Genomic DNA, 17,522 nt, shown 5'->3' with positions numbered 1-17,522 from the left:
AGAGATTTTTGAAGGAGCCCTTTTCCTCCCGTATAAATACATTCATGAATACCAAAAGGTCCTCTTTTAAAAAAAGCTTCGTTTTAAAAAAAATGCTTAGGGTGAATATATTGTACTTAAATTTCTTAATGGCATGTCTTCCATTCCCCCCCAGATCAACTCATAGTAATTCAGATAGAAAAATATAAATGATGTAGGTGGCCTAGCGACCCGCCTGTATCACGGGCGTGGTGAAAATTATTGAGGAACTACTTTGCACTTTGAGAATGAGTGGCGCTAGCCACAAAAGTATCTACAGATCTTAAGTACTCCAAACAGCAGCTGTGGTGTAAGTTAACCATTGATTTATTCTCGAAGGAGAAAGAAGGGTGCCGCCGCGCGCCTCTCTTATTTCTGCACCTAACTTTGGGTTAATTATTTAGTTACAGACATCGGTGATGCTGTGACGTAGCTTTTCTGATCTCCTCTTTGTCGTTTTACTTTTTCTTGAGGACATCGCGATTCGTAAGAGTGTGTCTGTTTTTTTTGTTTTTGTTTTTTCCCTAGCCTGCGAGATAAATGGCGACTCTGCTCCTGCCGGCGCCGTCACACTTTGGTTTTAACCTCGGGACAGACTTCTCTCCTGCACCGAGGGCCGCTCTGGAGGATTGTGCCTGAGCGCGGCGGGAGGGGCGCGGCGGGAGCTCGGAGGCGGGGAGCACAGAGCGGAACCTCTTCGGCCAATCGGCGTGCACACCGCCTGACAACCAGCCAATCAGCGGGAGCAGAGCTAGGGGGGCCGAGCGGATAATACTAGGAAAGAGAGCGGAGGCCGGCGACTGCAGCGAGGGGCGCTGCGCTGCACGCTGTAGCGTGCGCCCGCCGGCTCTAGGAACCTGAGGTCAGAACCTGGTGAAGGCGGCCCAACCTTCCCGTCCAGCTAGGGCCAGAGGAAGCCAAAAGCAGCCTCTGCGAGGTGAAGCGCTCCGGACTGCTGAGGACAGATCAGAACTTTGCAGATTCCAGGATGTGGTGTGGGATGAGGTCCCTGAGGATTTGACTCACCTCTCCACCCCCTTTCTCCTCCACTCCTCATCCACTGGGCTCCGAGCCTTCAGCTGTCAGACCCCAATTTCGTGGCAGGGTGTGGCGACCCTGATTTCTGTTTGCAAGCACAGCCAGCAGCCCAAGAGCAAGGTCCCAAGGCTGGATATTTTTTGCCTTGGCTGCTTAGCCTGGGCCTCAGAGTCTTGGTGAGTGCTGTGATGTTTTGGGGGTGTCAGGGAGGGCGAAGGGCGTGAATCATCTTTCTTTATCTTTCCTATTTTACTTGTACGTCTTAAAGTGCAAATCATGACCGATCTGCACAGAACCGTCGCGGCATAGCGCTACAGCGCCAAAGCATTGTTGATGCCGGACGGGCATGTGCAGTTCTGTGCCCAGTGTCCTTATGGGTTTCTAACAGCAGCAGAACAACTTTTGGTTTTATTTGATAAAACCCTGGGTGTGCTGGGGTGGGGGAAAGGGGTGGGAATGAGAGGATCTCTCCAAGCCCAAGAGGGGCTCCTTGTGGTGCTGTAGGAGGATGAGAAGCATTTGGGAGGCATAGGGTGGTACCTTGCTGGATCTGAAGGGCCCTTGTGATCAGAAGGAAAATAATTCTTCCATTGACATTTTAATATTAATCATGGCCAGATTAGTTGGGTATGGGAAAGCCTGACAAGTGGCCTGGATCAGCCTAGTTGAACACAATACTTTTGGTGTGTGATCAGTGTCCCCAAAGCATTTTTAAAGCCAGAGAGAGCTGTGGCTAAAAGTCCGCTCTTCAAAGAACATTTAAAATTCTTCGATAAAAACCTTGTTGGGTTTGAGATCCCTGTCGGGGCCAGGGGGAGGCTGAAGACACGAGAAAGAACGTGTGGTCTGGATGAGAAGGGCAGGAAGAGAGCTGGCCTTCTCAAGGGGCCGGCGGTGGGCAGACCAGGAGCTCTGGGCCCAAGGCCTGGAGTCAGCGCCTGACGGCGGTCGGTGGTCGATGGGTCTTTGGATCTTTTCGTTTCTCCCCAGAGAGCAGACGACTGAGAGTAGGCCAGGGCGAAGCCTTGTGCGCCATGGCGGAGGGGCAGAAGGGTCCCGCCACGGACTGGGAGATCGATGTGGAGAGCCTAGAGCTGGAGGAGGACAGCAGCGGGTTAGCGCTGCCTGCGCCGCCCGGAACCACCCAGCCGCCGGCCGACGGGGACGGCGAGGACGACGAGGACGCAGAAGACGAGGACGACGAGGACGCAGAGGACGAAGGCGATGGCGAGGAGGCGGGCGCGTTCCCGGAGGTGCCAGGCCGGCTGGAGGAGCAGGGGGCATTGGCGCCGAGGCCGCCTCCAGCGCCCCAGGCCTCGCAGGCGCGGGCAGGGCCCCCGGAGCGCGGTGCTAACGCTGTCTGCGGCTCGGAGCCGCGCAAGCTGAGCCGCACGCCCAAGTGCGCGCGCTGCCGCAACCACGGCGTGGTGTCCTGCCTCAAGGGCCACAAGCGCTTCTGCCGCTGGCGTGACTGCCAGTGCGCCAACTGCCTGCTGGTGGTGGAGCGGCAGCGCGTCATGGCCGCCCAGGTGGCGCTCCGCAGGCAGCAGGCCACCGAGGTGCGTACCCGCCGGCCCGGGGCGCGTCCAGCCGTGGTGTCTGGAGCCGTGGTCGGGGACGGGAGTCGGAGGGGCGTGCTCCAGACACAGCCGGGCCTGGGGCCTTGAGGCGCCTGGCACTTGCTCGGAAAGATTGTCAGGACACTTCCCTGCCCACGGTGGCCTGCAGGGTTGGGAGGGAGGAGCGGTGGCTGTCGCTGGGGAACTTGGCATAAAAGATTTTCTGTTAAGAAACGGACAGAGAGAACTTGAAAGTGGTTAGTCCTATTCGGGGCATTATGAGAAAGGTATTTTATTTCTATTTTGTATTTATTTGTATTTTAACGTGTTTTTTGGTGGTACTGAGGGACGAAGGACAGAGGTTGATGCAGTGCACAAGGTCTCTCGTCGTGTTACCCGCGCTGATCGAGAGAAAGAACCACGCAGCGCGCAGGCAACGCACCCAGTGCTTCCGCTGTCACAGGCCATTTAGAGAGAGAAGGTGTTGCTCATTTTACAGATGAGCCCAAAAGTGATGGGAAAAGTTAGAGGAAACTTCTATCCTGGAGAATTACCTAAGAACCACTGAGGGGCTAAGGCTGTGAAGAGAGCCTGAATTTTCCTTAAGGAAGAGGCTCCTCTGGAACCGTGGACCTTGTGTTTCCTTGTGTTCCCGCTTCCAGAGCGATGGCGGCTGCGCGGCGAGCTCCCAGACTCAGGGTGTAGAGGATTTTTGATTTTACTTTTTGATGAGAAGGGGCTGGGGAGTGGATCACTATGCATTCCTCAGGCCATTGCCCTAATGGGAAACTTATCAAGGGCCCCAGAGCAGCTCGCTGAACGCCTTAGGTTGTCCTAGTCCTGGACTCGATCTCTTCCCGCGTCCCGCGTGTTGCACCGAGGGCTCCGCAGTCCCCAGAGTTCCCGCCCGCTGGGCGGGACGCGGGCGAAGAAGGGCTCAGCATTCCACCGATCAGGCAGTGACCTAGGGTGTGCCTGTCTCCTTCGGACCCTGTGTGTTTTGTCTTCAGGCACCCCAGTCGCCCAGTGAACAATCCAAATTTTTCAGCTAGATGCGAAACATTTTTGAGTTTTCTCCATCACCTCCTCGGACCCTGTCGCATCTGTCCTACTGCGGGTGGGCTGGGGTGGCGGGGAGAAACCTGCCCCACGTGACTGGCCAGTGTCAGGCCCCAGGCACCCTTGGCCCTAGTCTGAGGTACCCTCAGCTCTCTTTCAGGACCCCTACTGTCTCAGGCACTGGGGATTTCATCCCCTTCCAAATATCCCCCCACTTTTAGCTGCGGGCTGAGTCTGGCCTGACTCCAGCAAAGAGGCCCCAGGAGAAGCCCTGCTCACCAATTGGTGGCTTCGGAATTTAGCTAGTTATCCTGGAATTAAGGAATGCTGATAGTATTTCGTTTAGAATCATTTTCACATGGGATGGGAAAATAAATATATGTAGAAGGGGGGGAGTCGAGGTTGTTTCTTCCTTCTCCCTTCTCTCCCACTTTTTTTTTTAAAGGGCATTATTTATTATGTTTCTTGTGTTTACAGGACAAGAAGGGGCTTTCTGGGAAACAGAATAATTTCGAGAGGAAAGCTGTGTATCAGAGACAAGTCAGGGCACCCAGTTTGCTGGCCAAAAGCATTTTAGAAGGTAAAGCGACATGAATTTATCCTTTAGCCTTTTAAACCATGTTTGAGTGATTCTCATACTTTAGGCACATGACATTTTCATAAACCTGTGAGGGAGTGATCTGAGGGGAAAATACTTTTTATTGGAAAGTTTTGGTTTAGGAAGGAAATCAGGATGTGGGAATATGGATCTTACCTGAGGTTTTCGTCACTGTTAATTTTGTTTTCTGCTTAGTATTTAATGGGTTAACATGGAGTGCATATGAAATTTGCCCTAGTGTAAGGGATATACAAATACACTGCCAAATGATCCCAGAGCAGATGTCCTGGGAAGAAGTAAATTTAAAAAAAAAATTCTTAAGTTATATTTGGAGCAAAATCGAGTCAAGTGAGGAGTTTAACAGCTCCCCACACCAATAAAGGCCTTTAGTCTGGGTGATCCAGCCTTTAATCCTACTCTTTTTCATTGTACTCTTTTTCTCTCTGAATTATCTACTTAAATTGCTGTTATTCCACACCTCGTTCTACTATCTTGATAGGTGAGATTCTAGAATCTGGAAAAGGTTTTGACTCATACGAGAGAGGCGGAGGTTAAATTTGAACAGAGTGAAGTGTCTGATTCTCCATGCGTTCACTTTCTCTAAAGTCTGGGGATATCTTAAGTTTTCTTAGAATATTACTGATTTTTAAAAGGATCTCTCTTTGGGAATGGAATTTATGTATTGTCATAATAAACAATATTTTGACTACTTTTCACCGTTTAAAGAAAAGGAAAGTTTATATTTGCTCTACTCACTGATGATTCATAAGATTCAGGTTGAAAAGCAGATTTTTGTTGTTGTTAAAGTAGACATTTGAATTCTGTTTTTTCTTATGTGGCTTCTGAATTGTTTCCATATAGGTTTTAAAATTTGTTCATGTCTTACCCTGTGCTATGTACTTCTGACCTTAGAATGGCTTCTCATGCATTCAAAATGAATTTGGTTACAAACTGGGTAAACAAATTTATAACCATAGGGACCACACTGATAAATTGAAATTGTGCCAAAGCAACTTGAGAAGTGGCAGGACTAAATGAAATAGAAAATTCAAGTAAATAACTTCCTGGCAAAGACTTACCATAGAAATGGACACATTAATTTTCAAATTTTATTTTATTTGCAAATGAGTACGATGGGTTTGTCACTATGTAAACACAAACATCATAATGAATCCTTCAAACAAATTTGATAGTGATGAGTGCTGGGGGATGAAGAAGTACTCAGAGTATTTTATGCTGCCAGTAATTCTGTTTATGTTATACTAATCTTTGCTTTTGATTTTGTCCTTACAAAATGTGCAGTGACTTAATCTATGTTCTAGTGATTTCTTGTTCAACCATTTTGGTATCTAGCCAACATGATTAGTACTTGTGAAAAATGATTTAGACCAGTTATTTTCAATATAGTAGGGGATCACCCACCTTTGTTTGTTTGTTTGTACTGGTAGTCAGAGGTAAGGATAGAGGTCTGGTTAAATTGTTCACTGCAGAGTCTGTTTGACTAGTTAACAGCTCTTTTCAATTTTCTCTGCTTCTCTGTTTCCTTAGATCTTTTCTCCTTCTCTTTACTAATCTGCTTTAACTTTCTCTTTTTTCCTAGTTCTCCTTGGATTATTCTACACCTGTAACAATGTGTACATAATGAACCATCTTTAGAAAATAAAAGTGACATCAGCTCTAGGTATAGATAATCTTTTTTTTTAATCATGGAAAAAGATGACATGGATAGTAATAAAACATTGATTAAAGCAAGATGACCAGCCTTGCCTGGTAATATATAGGAGCCTGGAAAGAATATTCAAATTTCAGCCAGTAAAATGTGCTTATCAAAATAAACAAACCTATCACAGCAAAAATAACAATAATAACAAGTTACTCTATGGATATCCTTCCCTGCAAAGGGATCTATTTTATTTTTTACTATTATTATTTTTTTGTCTTTTGTCTTTTTAGGGCTGTACCCGTGGCATATGGAAATTGTCAGGCTATGGGTCTGGTGTTGCCGTGGGTCACAGATCCTTAGCCCACTGAGCAAGGCCAGGGAATTGAACCCATGTCCTCATGGATACTAGTCAAGTTCATTAACCATTGAGCCACAGCGGGAACTCCCAAAGGGATCTATTTTAAATTGAAGCCATACTTTTGCTTTCTGTATAAAAACATGAGTGACATGGAATTATAACTGTTCTGCCAATTTGAAGTGTTTCTGTTGCCTTTTGGATTTCTAGATTCCCCCCCCCATTCAATGTTAATCTCTTTCATGTGCAATGCTTGCTCATTTTAGGCTACCGCCCCATTCCAGCGGAAACTTATGTGGGAGGGAATTTACCTCTACCTCCTCCAGTAAGTGACCGGATGAGGAAAAGGCGGGCCTTTGCTGATAAAGAGTTGGAGAACATTATGCTGGAGAGAGAATATAAAGAGAGGGAGATGTTGGAAGCTTCTCAAGCTGCTGCCTTGTTCCTGCCCAACCGCATGGGACATGGTCCTGAGTACAACTCCTACAAAAGCGCCTACAGCCCCACTCCGGTGGACCCACCAAGCAAAGACTTCTGCAATTTTTTGCCCACCTGCCTTGATCTAACCATGCAGTATTCAGGGTCCGGGAATATGGAACTCATTTCTTCCAACGTCAGTGTGGCCACAACTTACAGGCAGTATCCACTGTCCTCGAGATTTTTTGTTTGGCCCAAGTGTGGCCCCATTAGTGATACCCTCCTCTACCAGCAGTGCCTGCTAAATGCTACCACATCAGTTCAGACCCTGAAGCCTGGGTCCAGCTGGGACTTAAAGGGAGCACGACTCCAGGAGGGACTCGGAGCAGATCATGATATGATGCCACTGAAATTGGAAGGCTCTCTGGTGCTGCCTCACACTCCTGAGGGCCAGACCTTGAGAAATGACCTTCAGGGTCACCAGACCGGCTCGGAGAGGTCTGCGTTCTCCCCACCCCGACGGAATTTCTCGCCCATTGTTGACACGGACTCCCTGGCAGCTCAAGGGCACGTCTTAACCAAGATCAGCAAAGAAAGCACCAGGCACCCTCTGCCACTTAAACATAATCCATTCCACTCATTATTCCAGCAAACTCTTCATGACAAATCAAGTCCTGAGTTGAAAACATCATCTGTCAAAGAGGCCTTTGAAGAGGCCCCTAAAAAACCCAGAGAGTGTTTAGTTAGGGAGAATCAGAAGTACACGTTTACAATAGATAGATGTGCAAAAGACCTTCTCGTAGCCAAACAAGTTGGAACAAAACTCTCAGTGAATGAACCGCTGTCATTTTCTGTTGAGTCTATTCTTAAGAGGCCTTCGTCTGCCATTACTCATGTCTCTCAGTGAAAGGCTGCTTACATGGAAAGCTGGATTTTCTGCAGCCTCAGAGGATTCTTACAAGTCACTAATTTTTTTTTTTAAAGTTAAGATGCTTGTATAAAGAAATTTCTAATGGAAATGATGATGATTTAAAAAAATTATATGTTCGTATGCATGTAGTTTCCCTTGCCACATAAATATATTTAAACCTAAAGATGAAAATGGCTTACATGCAAATTGTAAAGTTTTAGGCTTTACATAGCATTTCAAAAAGCAATAAAATTGACACTGTTTTCTAATAGACCTAGAATTTGCTGAAGTAAATAGTTTCTCTGTCGAGGTGAAAAAGCTAGTGTCTGTGAAATGTGTTCTTTATTTTTCTATGATTCTGTGTCTTTTCATATGCTCTTAATTGTTGCTGGGGGCCACAGGAGAACTCATCAGGTCTTAGTTGTGCACTTTGGAGGTTTAGATTTAGCTATTTGAGACTGAGGCAAAAATAGCTCTAAGGAGAACATAGGGAAGATTTTAATATTCATAGAATCCTCATTTCATGTGATTGGACAAAGTTGAATTAATTCAAAGAGGAATCAAGTTTAGTATTTATGTGATAACATGGGTTCTTGGAATGGATTTCTTAACTCCCTAGATCCCAGTTTCCTTCCCTGATGGGGATGTGTATGTGGGGCCTCAGTCTTCCTTTCTAGATTAAAAATTCATTCTGTGATTTTCAGATTACTCAGTGCTTCAGAGCAGGTTCCTTGTAAGGTGCAGTCAGATCAAACTCTATACTGGTATGCGGTTGAACCCTCTCTCAGCTCTGTGTTACTTTGCCATTTCCTGGGGACTGGTGACAGCGGGCATTTAGCAGTAGGTCCAGTCACGACTCTCTTTACATAGCATTTCAAAAGCAAAAAGCTGGTCCAGGAATTTCAGCTTTATGTGTCCCACATTTTCATCACTGTCTCAGGTTTTGAGTGTAGCTCTCTTCTGAGATAAGAAAGTTTACTATTCATATTGCTTCAGCAAACAGTTGCTGAAGCCTGCAGATGTTTATCACAGCCTAAGGGTGGCCTCTTGCTTCTTAAAACTTTCCCTGTGTTTTAAAGTTTATTATTACCCTCTTGTTTTACTCAAAATGTTAGCTGTTGTTCTATATGAATGATAAACTGAGAGTGAAACATTTATTAAATATGAAATTTGTCCTTGAAGACCTCACCTGTAGACCCCAAATCAAATTCTGAGATGTTATAGTCATTTCAACCTGGAAAATCAAGAGTCAAGTATCCCACATGTAATTTTGCCACGGAGTGAGGCTTTACTTCCAACTCTGCTCTGATTTGGATAACAAGAACACCAGGTGGGCATGTTGAATGGACTATAGTATTCAGCGTTTAAAGAGTTTCTGCTCTGGAAGACATTAAAAATTATTTTAAAGTGATTTTTTGCTACTGATGAGCTCATATAAGCCTCAAGGGGTTCTCTGAATTGTTGCTCAAAATTAGCATCAGTTTCACAAACAATAAGCCAAACCTTAGATTGATTTTCAGTTTGTACTTGTAAAATAATACTTGATTTTGTTGAGTCAAATTTACTTATTTTACTATTGCAAATGCCGGAGGGAATGGAATTTCGCCAGAGAAAAAGAAAATGAAAGTGGGCAGAGATCCCAATAACTGTTGAAGATTATCACTAAGTGGAAAAATGTTTTTCAGCCATGAAGCCCTAGTGTCAGAAACAGAATTGTACTGTGGTGGCTGTTCTACTCCAAACAGCCCTAGTTGTCTTTTTTTTTTTTAATCTATACAGTTATTAATTTTTATCTTCCCATCAGGAATTTTTTTTTTGAGTGTGTGTTAAGTGTAAACTTAGTGTTGAAACTAACTGCTGCAGAAGTAACAGCAAATCCCATTAGAATAAACCCACATTGAAAAAAAATCTCACTCGGAAAGACATCTCAATCCAAACATGGATTTAAAAAATTTTTTCTTACTCTGTTTTAGCATTTGGAATACATATATTTGTCAAATTTTTTACCCTTTGTGTTCACTGAACATTTGGGAATATCTTTTCTGTCTTCTCTGTATATCATTTTAATCTCATTAAGTGAATCCAATTGGCTGTGGGTATTAGTGGTTTTTCTCACATTACCAGTGACCAGAATTTTATTGTTCGTAAACATTTATGAGAGTGAGTACTTTCCTTGGTGAATTTATTATTATACCATACATTAGTTCTGCTGTAATGATGAGTTCTTCTTGGAATTTCAAACCTACCAATTCTACCATCAACCAATCGGTGAGGACTTTGTGCTTGGCTCTTTACTTCTTTTCATCATTTCACTTCCATAAAAGCTGCTATTTGGCTATATACAGTCTTCAAAGAATGCTATCATTGACATATTGAATTAAAATTGTGGTTTAAGCATTTTTTTAATGTTCAAGGCAATGAATGGGATTTGGCTTTAATCATTTTTAAGAGCTTGAAGAATAATAAATAAAACATGGACTTTTTCCTCCATTTGACTCACAGTACAATAATGCAGATTTAGTGATGTATTTTCCTTCTATCTTAACTGATCAAGCAGTTCTGAATAGTTTATTACAGTGCTTCTCAATCTTTAATGGACAACAAATTACTTGGGAATTGATAAATACAGAATCTGATTCCACACTTCTGAGATGGGCCTGAGACTCTGCATTTCTAACAGACTCACAGAGTGTGCTGATACGGCTGATCTTAGGACCACAGTATCAGTATACTTGGGGTAGCAGATGTTTTCAGCATTTCTTTTACTTTAATAGGTTCTAAAGCAATAGAGTTATCATGAAAAATTTAATATACATGAATAATTAAAAAAATTTCACTTCAAACCCATAGAATGTACAATATCAAGAGTGACCCATACTGTAAACTGTGGACTTTAGGTGATTATGATGTAACAATGAAGATGCATCAATTACCACTCTGGTGGGGATCTTCATAATGGGCAGGCTATGCCTGTGTTGAGGTAGAAGGAACATGGGAAATCTCTGTACTGTCCCCTCGATTTTGCCATGAACCATTCTAAAAAACAAAATCAGTTTTAAAAAGTTCCTTTTCTAACAGGTTGGTAGCAGAAGTGGGATAAGCCCTAGGCAAAGTCGTGAAGTAAACAGGTTGCTTCTCTTCTCTCTCTTTTATAAACCTCCATGCTTTTTCAGTTTGGTTAAGAAATAATATGTACTTTTAATTGTGATAAATTCACATAACATAAAATTCACTTTCTTAACCATTTTTAAGTATACAGTGGTATTTACATTTCTTCACATTATATGCAACCATAACCACCCTCCTTCTCCAAAACTTTTCATCTTGCAAAACTGAACTCTGTTACCAATCAAATAACTCCTTCCTCCCTCCAGCTCTTGGCAACCACCATCCTATGTTTTGATTCTATAAATTTGAGTACTCTGTGTATCTCATATAAGTGGAATCACACTCTATTTGTCCCTTCATAATTGGCTTATCTCACTTAGAATGTTGTCTTCAGAGTTGATTCATGTAGCATATGTCAGAATTTCCTTTTGTTTGAAGTCAGTAATATTCCATTGTGTGCATGTACCACATTATGTTTATCCCTTTATCTGCTGATTTACACTTGGGTTGCCTCTACCTTCTGGTTATTGTGAGTAATGCTGCTGTGAACATGGGTGTACAGAAATCTCTGCAGTCAGCCCTCGTGTCCTGATTTCACCTTCTTTCCATCTTCAGGAACTCTGTTTTCTTGAGTATAAACCCCACATTATTTCCCCCACTCCCAGTCTGTGAACCATCTCCATTCCTCACCAGTGCAGCACTACTCTGCCCACAGAGGCTCCAACGTCAGTTGTGCAGCTTTTAATGTGAGTTTAAGTGAGTGTGTTATCACACCATCTTTATTCAAAACCTTAATTCTAATTGTGGGGTGAAAGACTTGCATTACTTTGTATTAAGAAACTTTCTGGAAATGTCTTCTGGAAAGTCTTGGCAGTACTAAAGAGCAAAGAAGTGGCTGGAGGTCAAGATGAAGTAAGAAGGAGCGTCTACAATTCCCTGTAGAAAAATAAAGACATCACTTAGCAATGAGGCTGGGTTTTCACTTGGGACTAGAATTCTTACTGGCCCTCTTGATTTTATTTATTTTTGGATTAAGTTTCTTTGTTCCTATTCTAGGTGTGTAAGCTTAAGCTTATTGCCTCCTGGGGTTTAGCTTTAGGGCTGTTAGCTCTTGAGATGCTGGATTCTGAAGTTTATAAAGTTTGGTTTGTGGCACCCACATATTTATTTTAATGACTGTATCGGGCTTTTATTATACTCTACCACCCTCAGTTATATTACTTTTTTTTAAAACTTGCTTTATCTAAATACATTTCCTGAATGCTGGACAGAGACACCTGGAAATAGATTGGCATCTGGTGTAATGATAAATATGTCATCATAATAATTAACATGTTTTTAGTGCCTGCTAATTTATAGAGCACACTCACACTTCTCTCTTTCTATGGATCACATGTAGGTCTTGTTTAGATCCTGTTTTCAATGAATAAACTGAAAAAGCCATTTTTGATACAGTGGGATATGATTGAACATAGACTAATATTAAATTCTATTTAAGGACTTATTGGTAACTTTATTGTTTGTGAAAATATCATGACTGTATTTTAAAATGTCCTTACCTATTAGAAATATGTGCTAAAGTATTTACAGGGAAAATGTAAATTTTCTAAGATTTGCTTTGGAAATACTGAAGCATGAAGTATTTGGGTATAAAGATGAAATCTTAATGGCAGTACAGTTCCCTTTAATAAAATGCCTTAACAGAAGTGAATGCAGTAAAATGTAGAAGCTAAGAACAGGAGGGTATTGAAGGTCGGCTTCTCATCTGGTTTTGACACTTCTGTGGACACCTGTCACTCTTTCTGCACATGGGGTGAAATCTTTCAGCCTGTCTGACCCATGAATTGAGAAATATAGCACCACTGTTAGATTTTTTGTTTCTCATATAAATTCTGTATAAAACTGAACAAATGGCCATATCAAGAGTTGGTGTGTGTGTCCGTATTCATCTCTGTGTGTGTCTGTATACAGATTTGTTTTTTTCTCCCAACATACATGAATTGATATGGTATAATCTATATCCAAGATTTTTACGTAGATGTAAAGTGCTTCAAATGCTTATAAGTATTATATATGATACAGTAGACATGCAAAATACTATGTGTATGACTGCGTATATTTCTATGTAGAAACGTTTGCCTTTAATTTCATAAAGTAACACACACACACACACACAGTCTTATGGCACTGTGAGAACAGTTGAGATAAAGATGAGAAAGAGAGCTATCTAGGGAAGCACAGCAGACCGACAGTCCCAGCTATTACACATTTGGATCCACTCTTCATACCAAGGCTATATTTCCCCCAGGTTGCTTCTAGCAAATGACTGAATAGAGCAGGATTGTTGGATTGGAACTATTTTTGCACAGATATGGGATTCCCTCTAACAGGCATCCTTGTCTGGGGACCTCCCTATCCAAGAATTTATTTATGGATGCTTGAGGAACCTAAAAACTAGCACCTCCATCATATTCCTGGGGTTCAATCAACAAATAAAGGAGTTGCCACTTGGAGATTAGAATATACCTTACCTATCTTTATTACTGGTTATGATTACATTGGAGATTGACATATCCAGAAGTAAGGAAGCTTGTTGCATTAATCCCTAAAGCTAACACCCAAAATTTATCTCTATACTAAACTCCAGAATTAAAGAGGCTTACCCATCAAGAAACAGTCAGCACTGACCTACCATATATTGCCTATGTGCAAGGAGCCGTTGTCTCCATTCTCTTTCATGTGGGCTGAATTTTGAAAGAAAGGAGAGAGGAGTAGGCAGAGCTGCCCATGCCCCTTTCCTTGGACCCAGATCACCAATCAGGTAAATTACTCCCTCCTCCCTTTGATTTGATGTATCTTTTATTAGTTTCTTTGTTTTGAATTGAGCTCAATCCAAAGACCACAAATTCTTTGATTTGTACACTTAGAGTTTAAGTCATTGATGAAGGCATAAAATGGTGTAATTAATTCATAGGTGCCAACTAGACTAAAATCTATATGCTTCCTATTTAAGAACAAAAAGAAAACTGGAGAAATGACTTCATGTAATCCAGAATGGAACTAGGACGTCAAGGGTAACATACCAGCATGCACAAATGTATCATTTCGTTGATTAGTAAGTACATCATTTGATACTATTAAGTAGAATGGCCCAGTGGAATTCTACTTCTGTCAACTATTACCAAATTGTTTTCTGGAATATCATCATAAAAAATTATCATAAGTAGGTACCTGAGATGTGAAGCTATCGAACCAAACTAATACTATTTTCTCTTTTTATAGGGTTACTAGAGAGGTATTGAAATTGAGACAATATACTTCTCAATACAGCAAGACATATACCAGAGTATTTCATGATAGGAAATTTTAGCATGGAAAACAGAGAAGTTAGGTGGATCTGTAGCTGTCTGAACAGCTAGTTTCAAAAGGCCTTGAGTAGGAGTTCCCTGGTGGATTGGTGGGTTAATGACCCAGTGTAATCACTCCTGTGGCATGGGTCCAATCCCTGCCCTGGGAACTTCCACATGCCATGGCATGGTCAAAGAAAAAAACTGAGTAATATATCAATTACAGTATCAAGGAAAGTCTAATGGCCCATGGAGCCTCTCATTTTGGACTATGTCTTGGCTAGCAAATGAAGATATATAAGATATTTTATCAATCTGTGCATGACATTAGGTTGGGCGGTCTGACCACTATTGTTGTTGGCAGAATTAGGCTTATACTGGGACTATATAGATGGGAAAAAAGGAAAAAAATCTTGTATTATTTTGAAAGCAACTGTCACCCCAATTATGAAATTATATGTTGAGGGATATTTGACTTGACATTAGTTTATGAGAAAATAATATGAGAATCATAGGGAATCACAAAGATCAAAAAGAACCAAGAATGAGTCATGGCTATAAGAAATTGCTAATGCAAACTTGGATTCCATTAGTAGAGTTTCCAGGTCAAGGGTGGTGCTAACTATAATGTATTTTCCCCTACTCTTCAGCTCCCAATCAGATCACATCTGGGAACTTATGTCAGGTTCTGGGCATTGCATTTTTAATGGGGACATCGATGGACTTGGTTCCATAGGAGGAGTGGAATCAAGGATGAGGATGGTAAAGGGTCTCCAAGTCTTGTCTCACAACTGTAGACAGTTACGAGCATAGGGATGATGACCTGGAGAAGAGAGATCTTAAGGGAAAAGGGCTTGATATGTGTCTTGATAAATTTGAAATGGTGTCATTTCAAAGAAAGAATTAAGGGCCCTTGGGAGTCTCCAGAAGAAACAATTATGACTAAGAAGGGGATGTTTCAAAGGATGAGATAATTAATTAAAGGAGCACCATCTTTCAGTTTGCGTTGTCCATAAATGGGTTAGCCTGCCTCATGGACAAATGCCTTTAGAGGTCTTCATGTGAAATATAGACAGAAACCTTGTGTTAGGCATAAAATTGAATCAACAAGCAGGGATTCTGATTTATTTATCTTTGTATCCCAGGTCCTAGTATACAACTGAATCAAGAAATTTTTGCTGAATGAGGAAAATATTTTTTTTCAACTCCAATAATTTCTGATTTTGTGACAAACTACCTATGGGAAGGATTAGAGGAAGTGTTTTTCTCTCCCATCCAAGTTCTTTAAAAAAGTCACACCACAATTTGTTATTTTAGTTGAAAAGATGGCGCAAAGAAACAATTCATTTAATATCTTTTTTATAATGATTTTTTCTTTTTCCATTATAGTTGGTTTACAATGTTTTGCCAATTTTCTACTGTACAGCAAGGTTACCCAGTTACACATACATATATACATTCTTTTTTTCAATTCACTTAATATCTTAATTGGACATCACTGTGAATAAGAACATTGCATCTTTATTCTGCATAATCCTAATTGAGTAATGAAATTCTCAAAAATGTTTATACTGGAAAAATGGCCTAACTTTGTTGATTTTTCCAGTTGTGATGTTTTTTGAGGTGTGGCACAGAAAATCCTGTTATATATAAGCAGATGCTTTGCTTTTGAATACAATTAATTTTATACAAATTTTTGAAATTAATTATATTAAGGTTTTTGTCTGTATGCTAATACATAATGAATGAATTACAAACCTGGCTTCTCTTCTGTTTAACCTACCTTAACAGCTGGTCAATTTTGATTAAAAATTGTATTTAATACAGTTAAAAATATCAAAACATTTAATTGATATTATTGATTTAGATAGTCTGAATCTGTTCAAGCAGAATGAAGATGAACTTTCATTCTACTTGTTATTGTTTATATAAATCCATAGTTATGATTCTTTAGACTTGATTTACACTTAATTCAACAAAAAATTATTAAGCACTTACTGTGGGCTGGGCAATATTGAATTCTGAGAGGTATAGACTACTAAGGTATGGCTTTCAAACATTTATATCTGGGATCTTAACATAAATTGCTTTTCTCTCTACTATACTTCATGACTACAGGCAAGCTCTTCTGCTTCTTAACATCCTCTGCCTTCTTCCTTGGAGAAAGTCCATGGTGATTTCCTGACATTTAAGGCATGGATTGTTTGGATGTGAATCAATTTACTTTCATCCTCCCTTTCTCTATTTTTAAATTTCAATCCAAACCTTTAAAATGAAACTTGTAGATTTAAGAGTTCTTGCAGGAAAGAAGTGGATTTAGCTTTAGTTATTCCAATTTGCTAGGAAACTCAGGTTTGGTGACAATAACCATGAAATCAACAAAGGACCATCATCCTCCAACTTACCCACTAAAACAATGAAGGACCCAGTGTGATGTACAAGCCAGAAAGCACCTAAACACTTGTCATTAAATGATGACTTTGCAGGAACCATCGGCACAATCTCAGTGAAAAATACAAAATATCCAGGACTGTTTTCTGAGATAATGCATCTGAAGACTCAGAGCAGGCAGAGAGCAGATGATAGAGCTATGTGATTTGGGGGTTGTTGATTGTATTCATTTCAGTTTAATGAATATCTTTTTTTTTTTTTTTTTTTTTTTTTGTCTTTTTGCTATTTCTTGGGCTGCTCCCAGCATATGGAGGTTCCCAGGCTAGGGGTCCAATCGGAGCTGTAGCCACCGGCTTACGCCAGAGCCACAGCAACGCAGGATCCGAGCCGCGTCTGCAACCTACACCATAGCTCACGGCAACGCCGGATCGTTAACCCACTGAGCAAGGGCAGGGACCGAACCTGCAACCTCATGGTTTCTAGTCGGATTCGTTAACCACTGCTCCACGACGGGAACTCCCAGTTTAATGAATATCTACTGAGAATTTTTGTGTGCCAGATACATGCTGGAAAGTGGGTATATGTTATTTAGATTCTTTTAAGTAGAAAAAGCCCCCAGGGGATTACTTAAGTCATCTAAAAAATACATAAGATTTTACTTTAAGGAGAGATAAGGAAATAGGGAAGATGGAAATCTCTCCCAAAGACTGGAACGTGTTCTGGGCACTAGAAGGTTATTCAGTCTAGGTCTAGCAACTTTATGTCCTTGTTGTTACCTTGGCAACTAAAATGCATGACGCAGGGAAAGCAGCAGAAACTGCTAGTTGCTTCTTCATTGTCTACTCTCCTTTTTTTCAGAAAGACAGTCCTGGTTTTATTTGGACTGGTGGCATGCCCAGCCGAAAGGCTGCATTTCCAGCTAGGTTTTCATTTGAGTGTGGCTATCAAGAGGCAGATGATCAACTATGGGTGGATTTCTGGACATCCCTCCAGGGACTGAAAAAACAAGGAGGAGCACATTTGGATTTTTTTTTCCTTTTGCCTTCTTTTTTCTGGAAT

At 41.4% G+C, this 17,522-nt stretch overlaps 1 protein-coding gene across 2 annotated transcripts in view; it reads left to right on the top strand.

The window, feature by feature from the left end:
- Positions 1 to 12,648, top strand: part of DMRT2 (doublesex and mab-3 related transcription factor 2) — a 54,287-nt gene extending 41,639 nt beyond the window's left edge. Inside the window, exons 3-7 of one of the 2 annotated variants that reach the window (XM_013993599.2) lie at positions 547 to 1,232; positions 2,047 to 2,615; positions 4,152 to 4,254; positions 5,873 to 5,953; positions 6,557 to 12,648. In XM_013993599.2, the coding sequence (XP_013849053.1) occupies positions 2,091 to 2,615; positions 4,152 to 4,254; positions 5,873 to 5,928 (684 nt within the window). In that variant the 5' untranslated portion in view covers positions 547 to 1,232; positions 2,047 to 2,090 and the 3' untranslated portion in view covers positions 5,929 to 5,953; positions 6,557 to 12,648. The remainder of the gene's footprint in view (positions 1 to 546; positions 1,233 to 2,046; positions 2,616 to 4,151; positions 4,255 to 5,872; positions 5,954 to 6,556) is intronic. The other variant, XM_003480526.4, reaches the window with a different exon arrangement.

The sequence above is a fragment of the Sus scrofa genome, chromosome 1, assembly GCF_000003025.6.
Source record: "Sus scrofa isolate TJ Tabasco breed Duroc chromosome 1, Sscrofa11.1, whole genome shotgun sequence".
NCBI lineage: Eukaryota > Metazoa > Chordata > Mammalia > Artiodactyla > Suidae > Sus > Sus scrofa.
The sequence above is the reverse complement of the archived record's forward strand: the minus strand, read 5'-3'. Positions and strand labels throughout refer to the sequence as shown.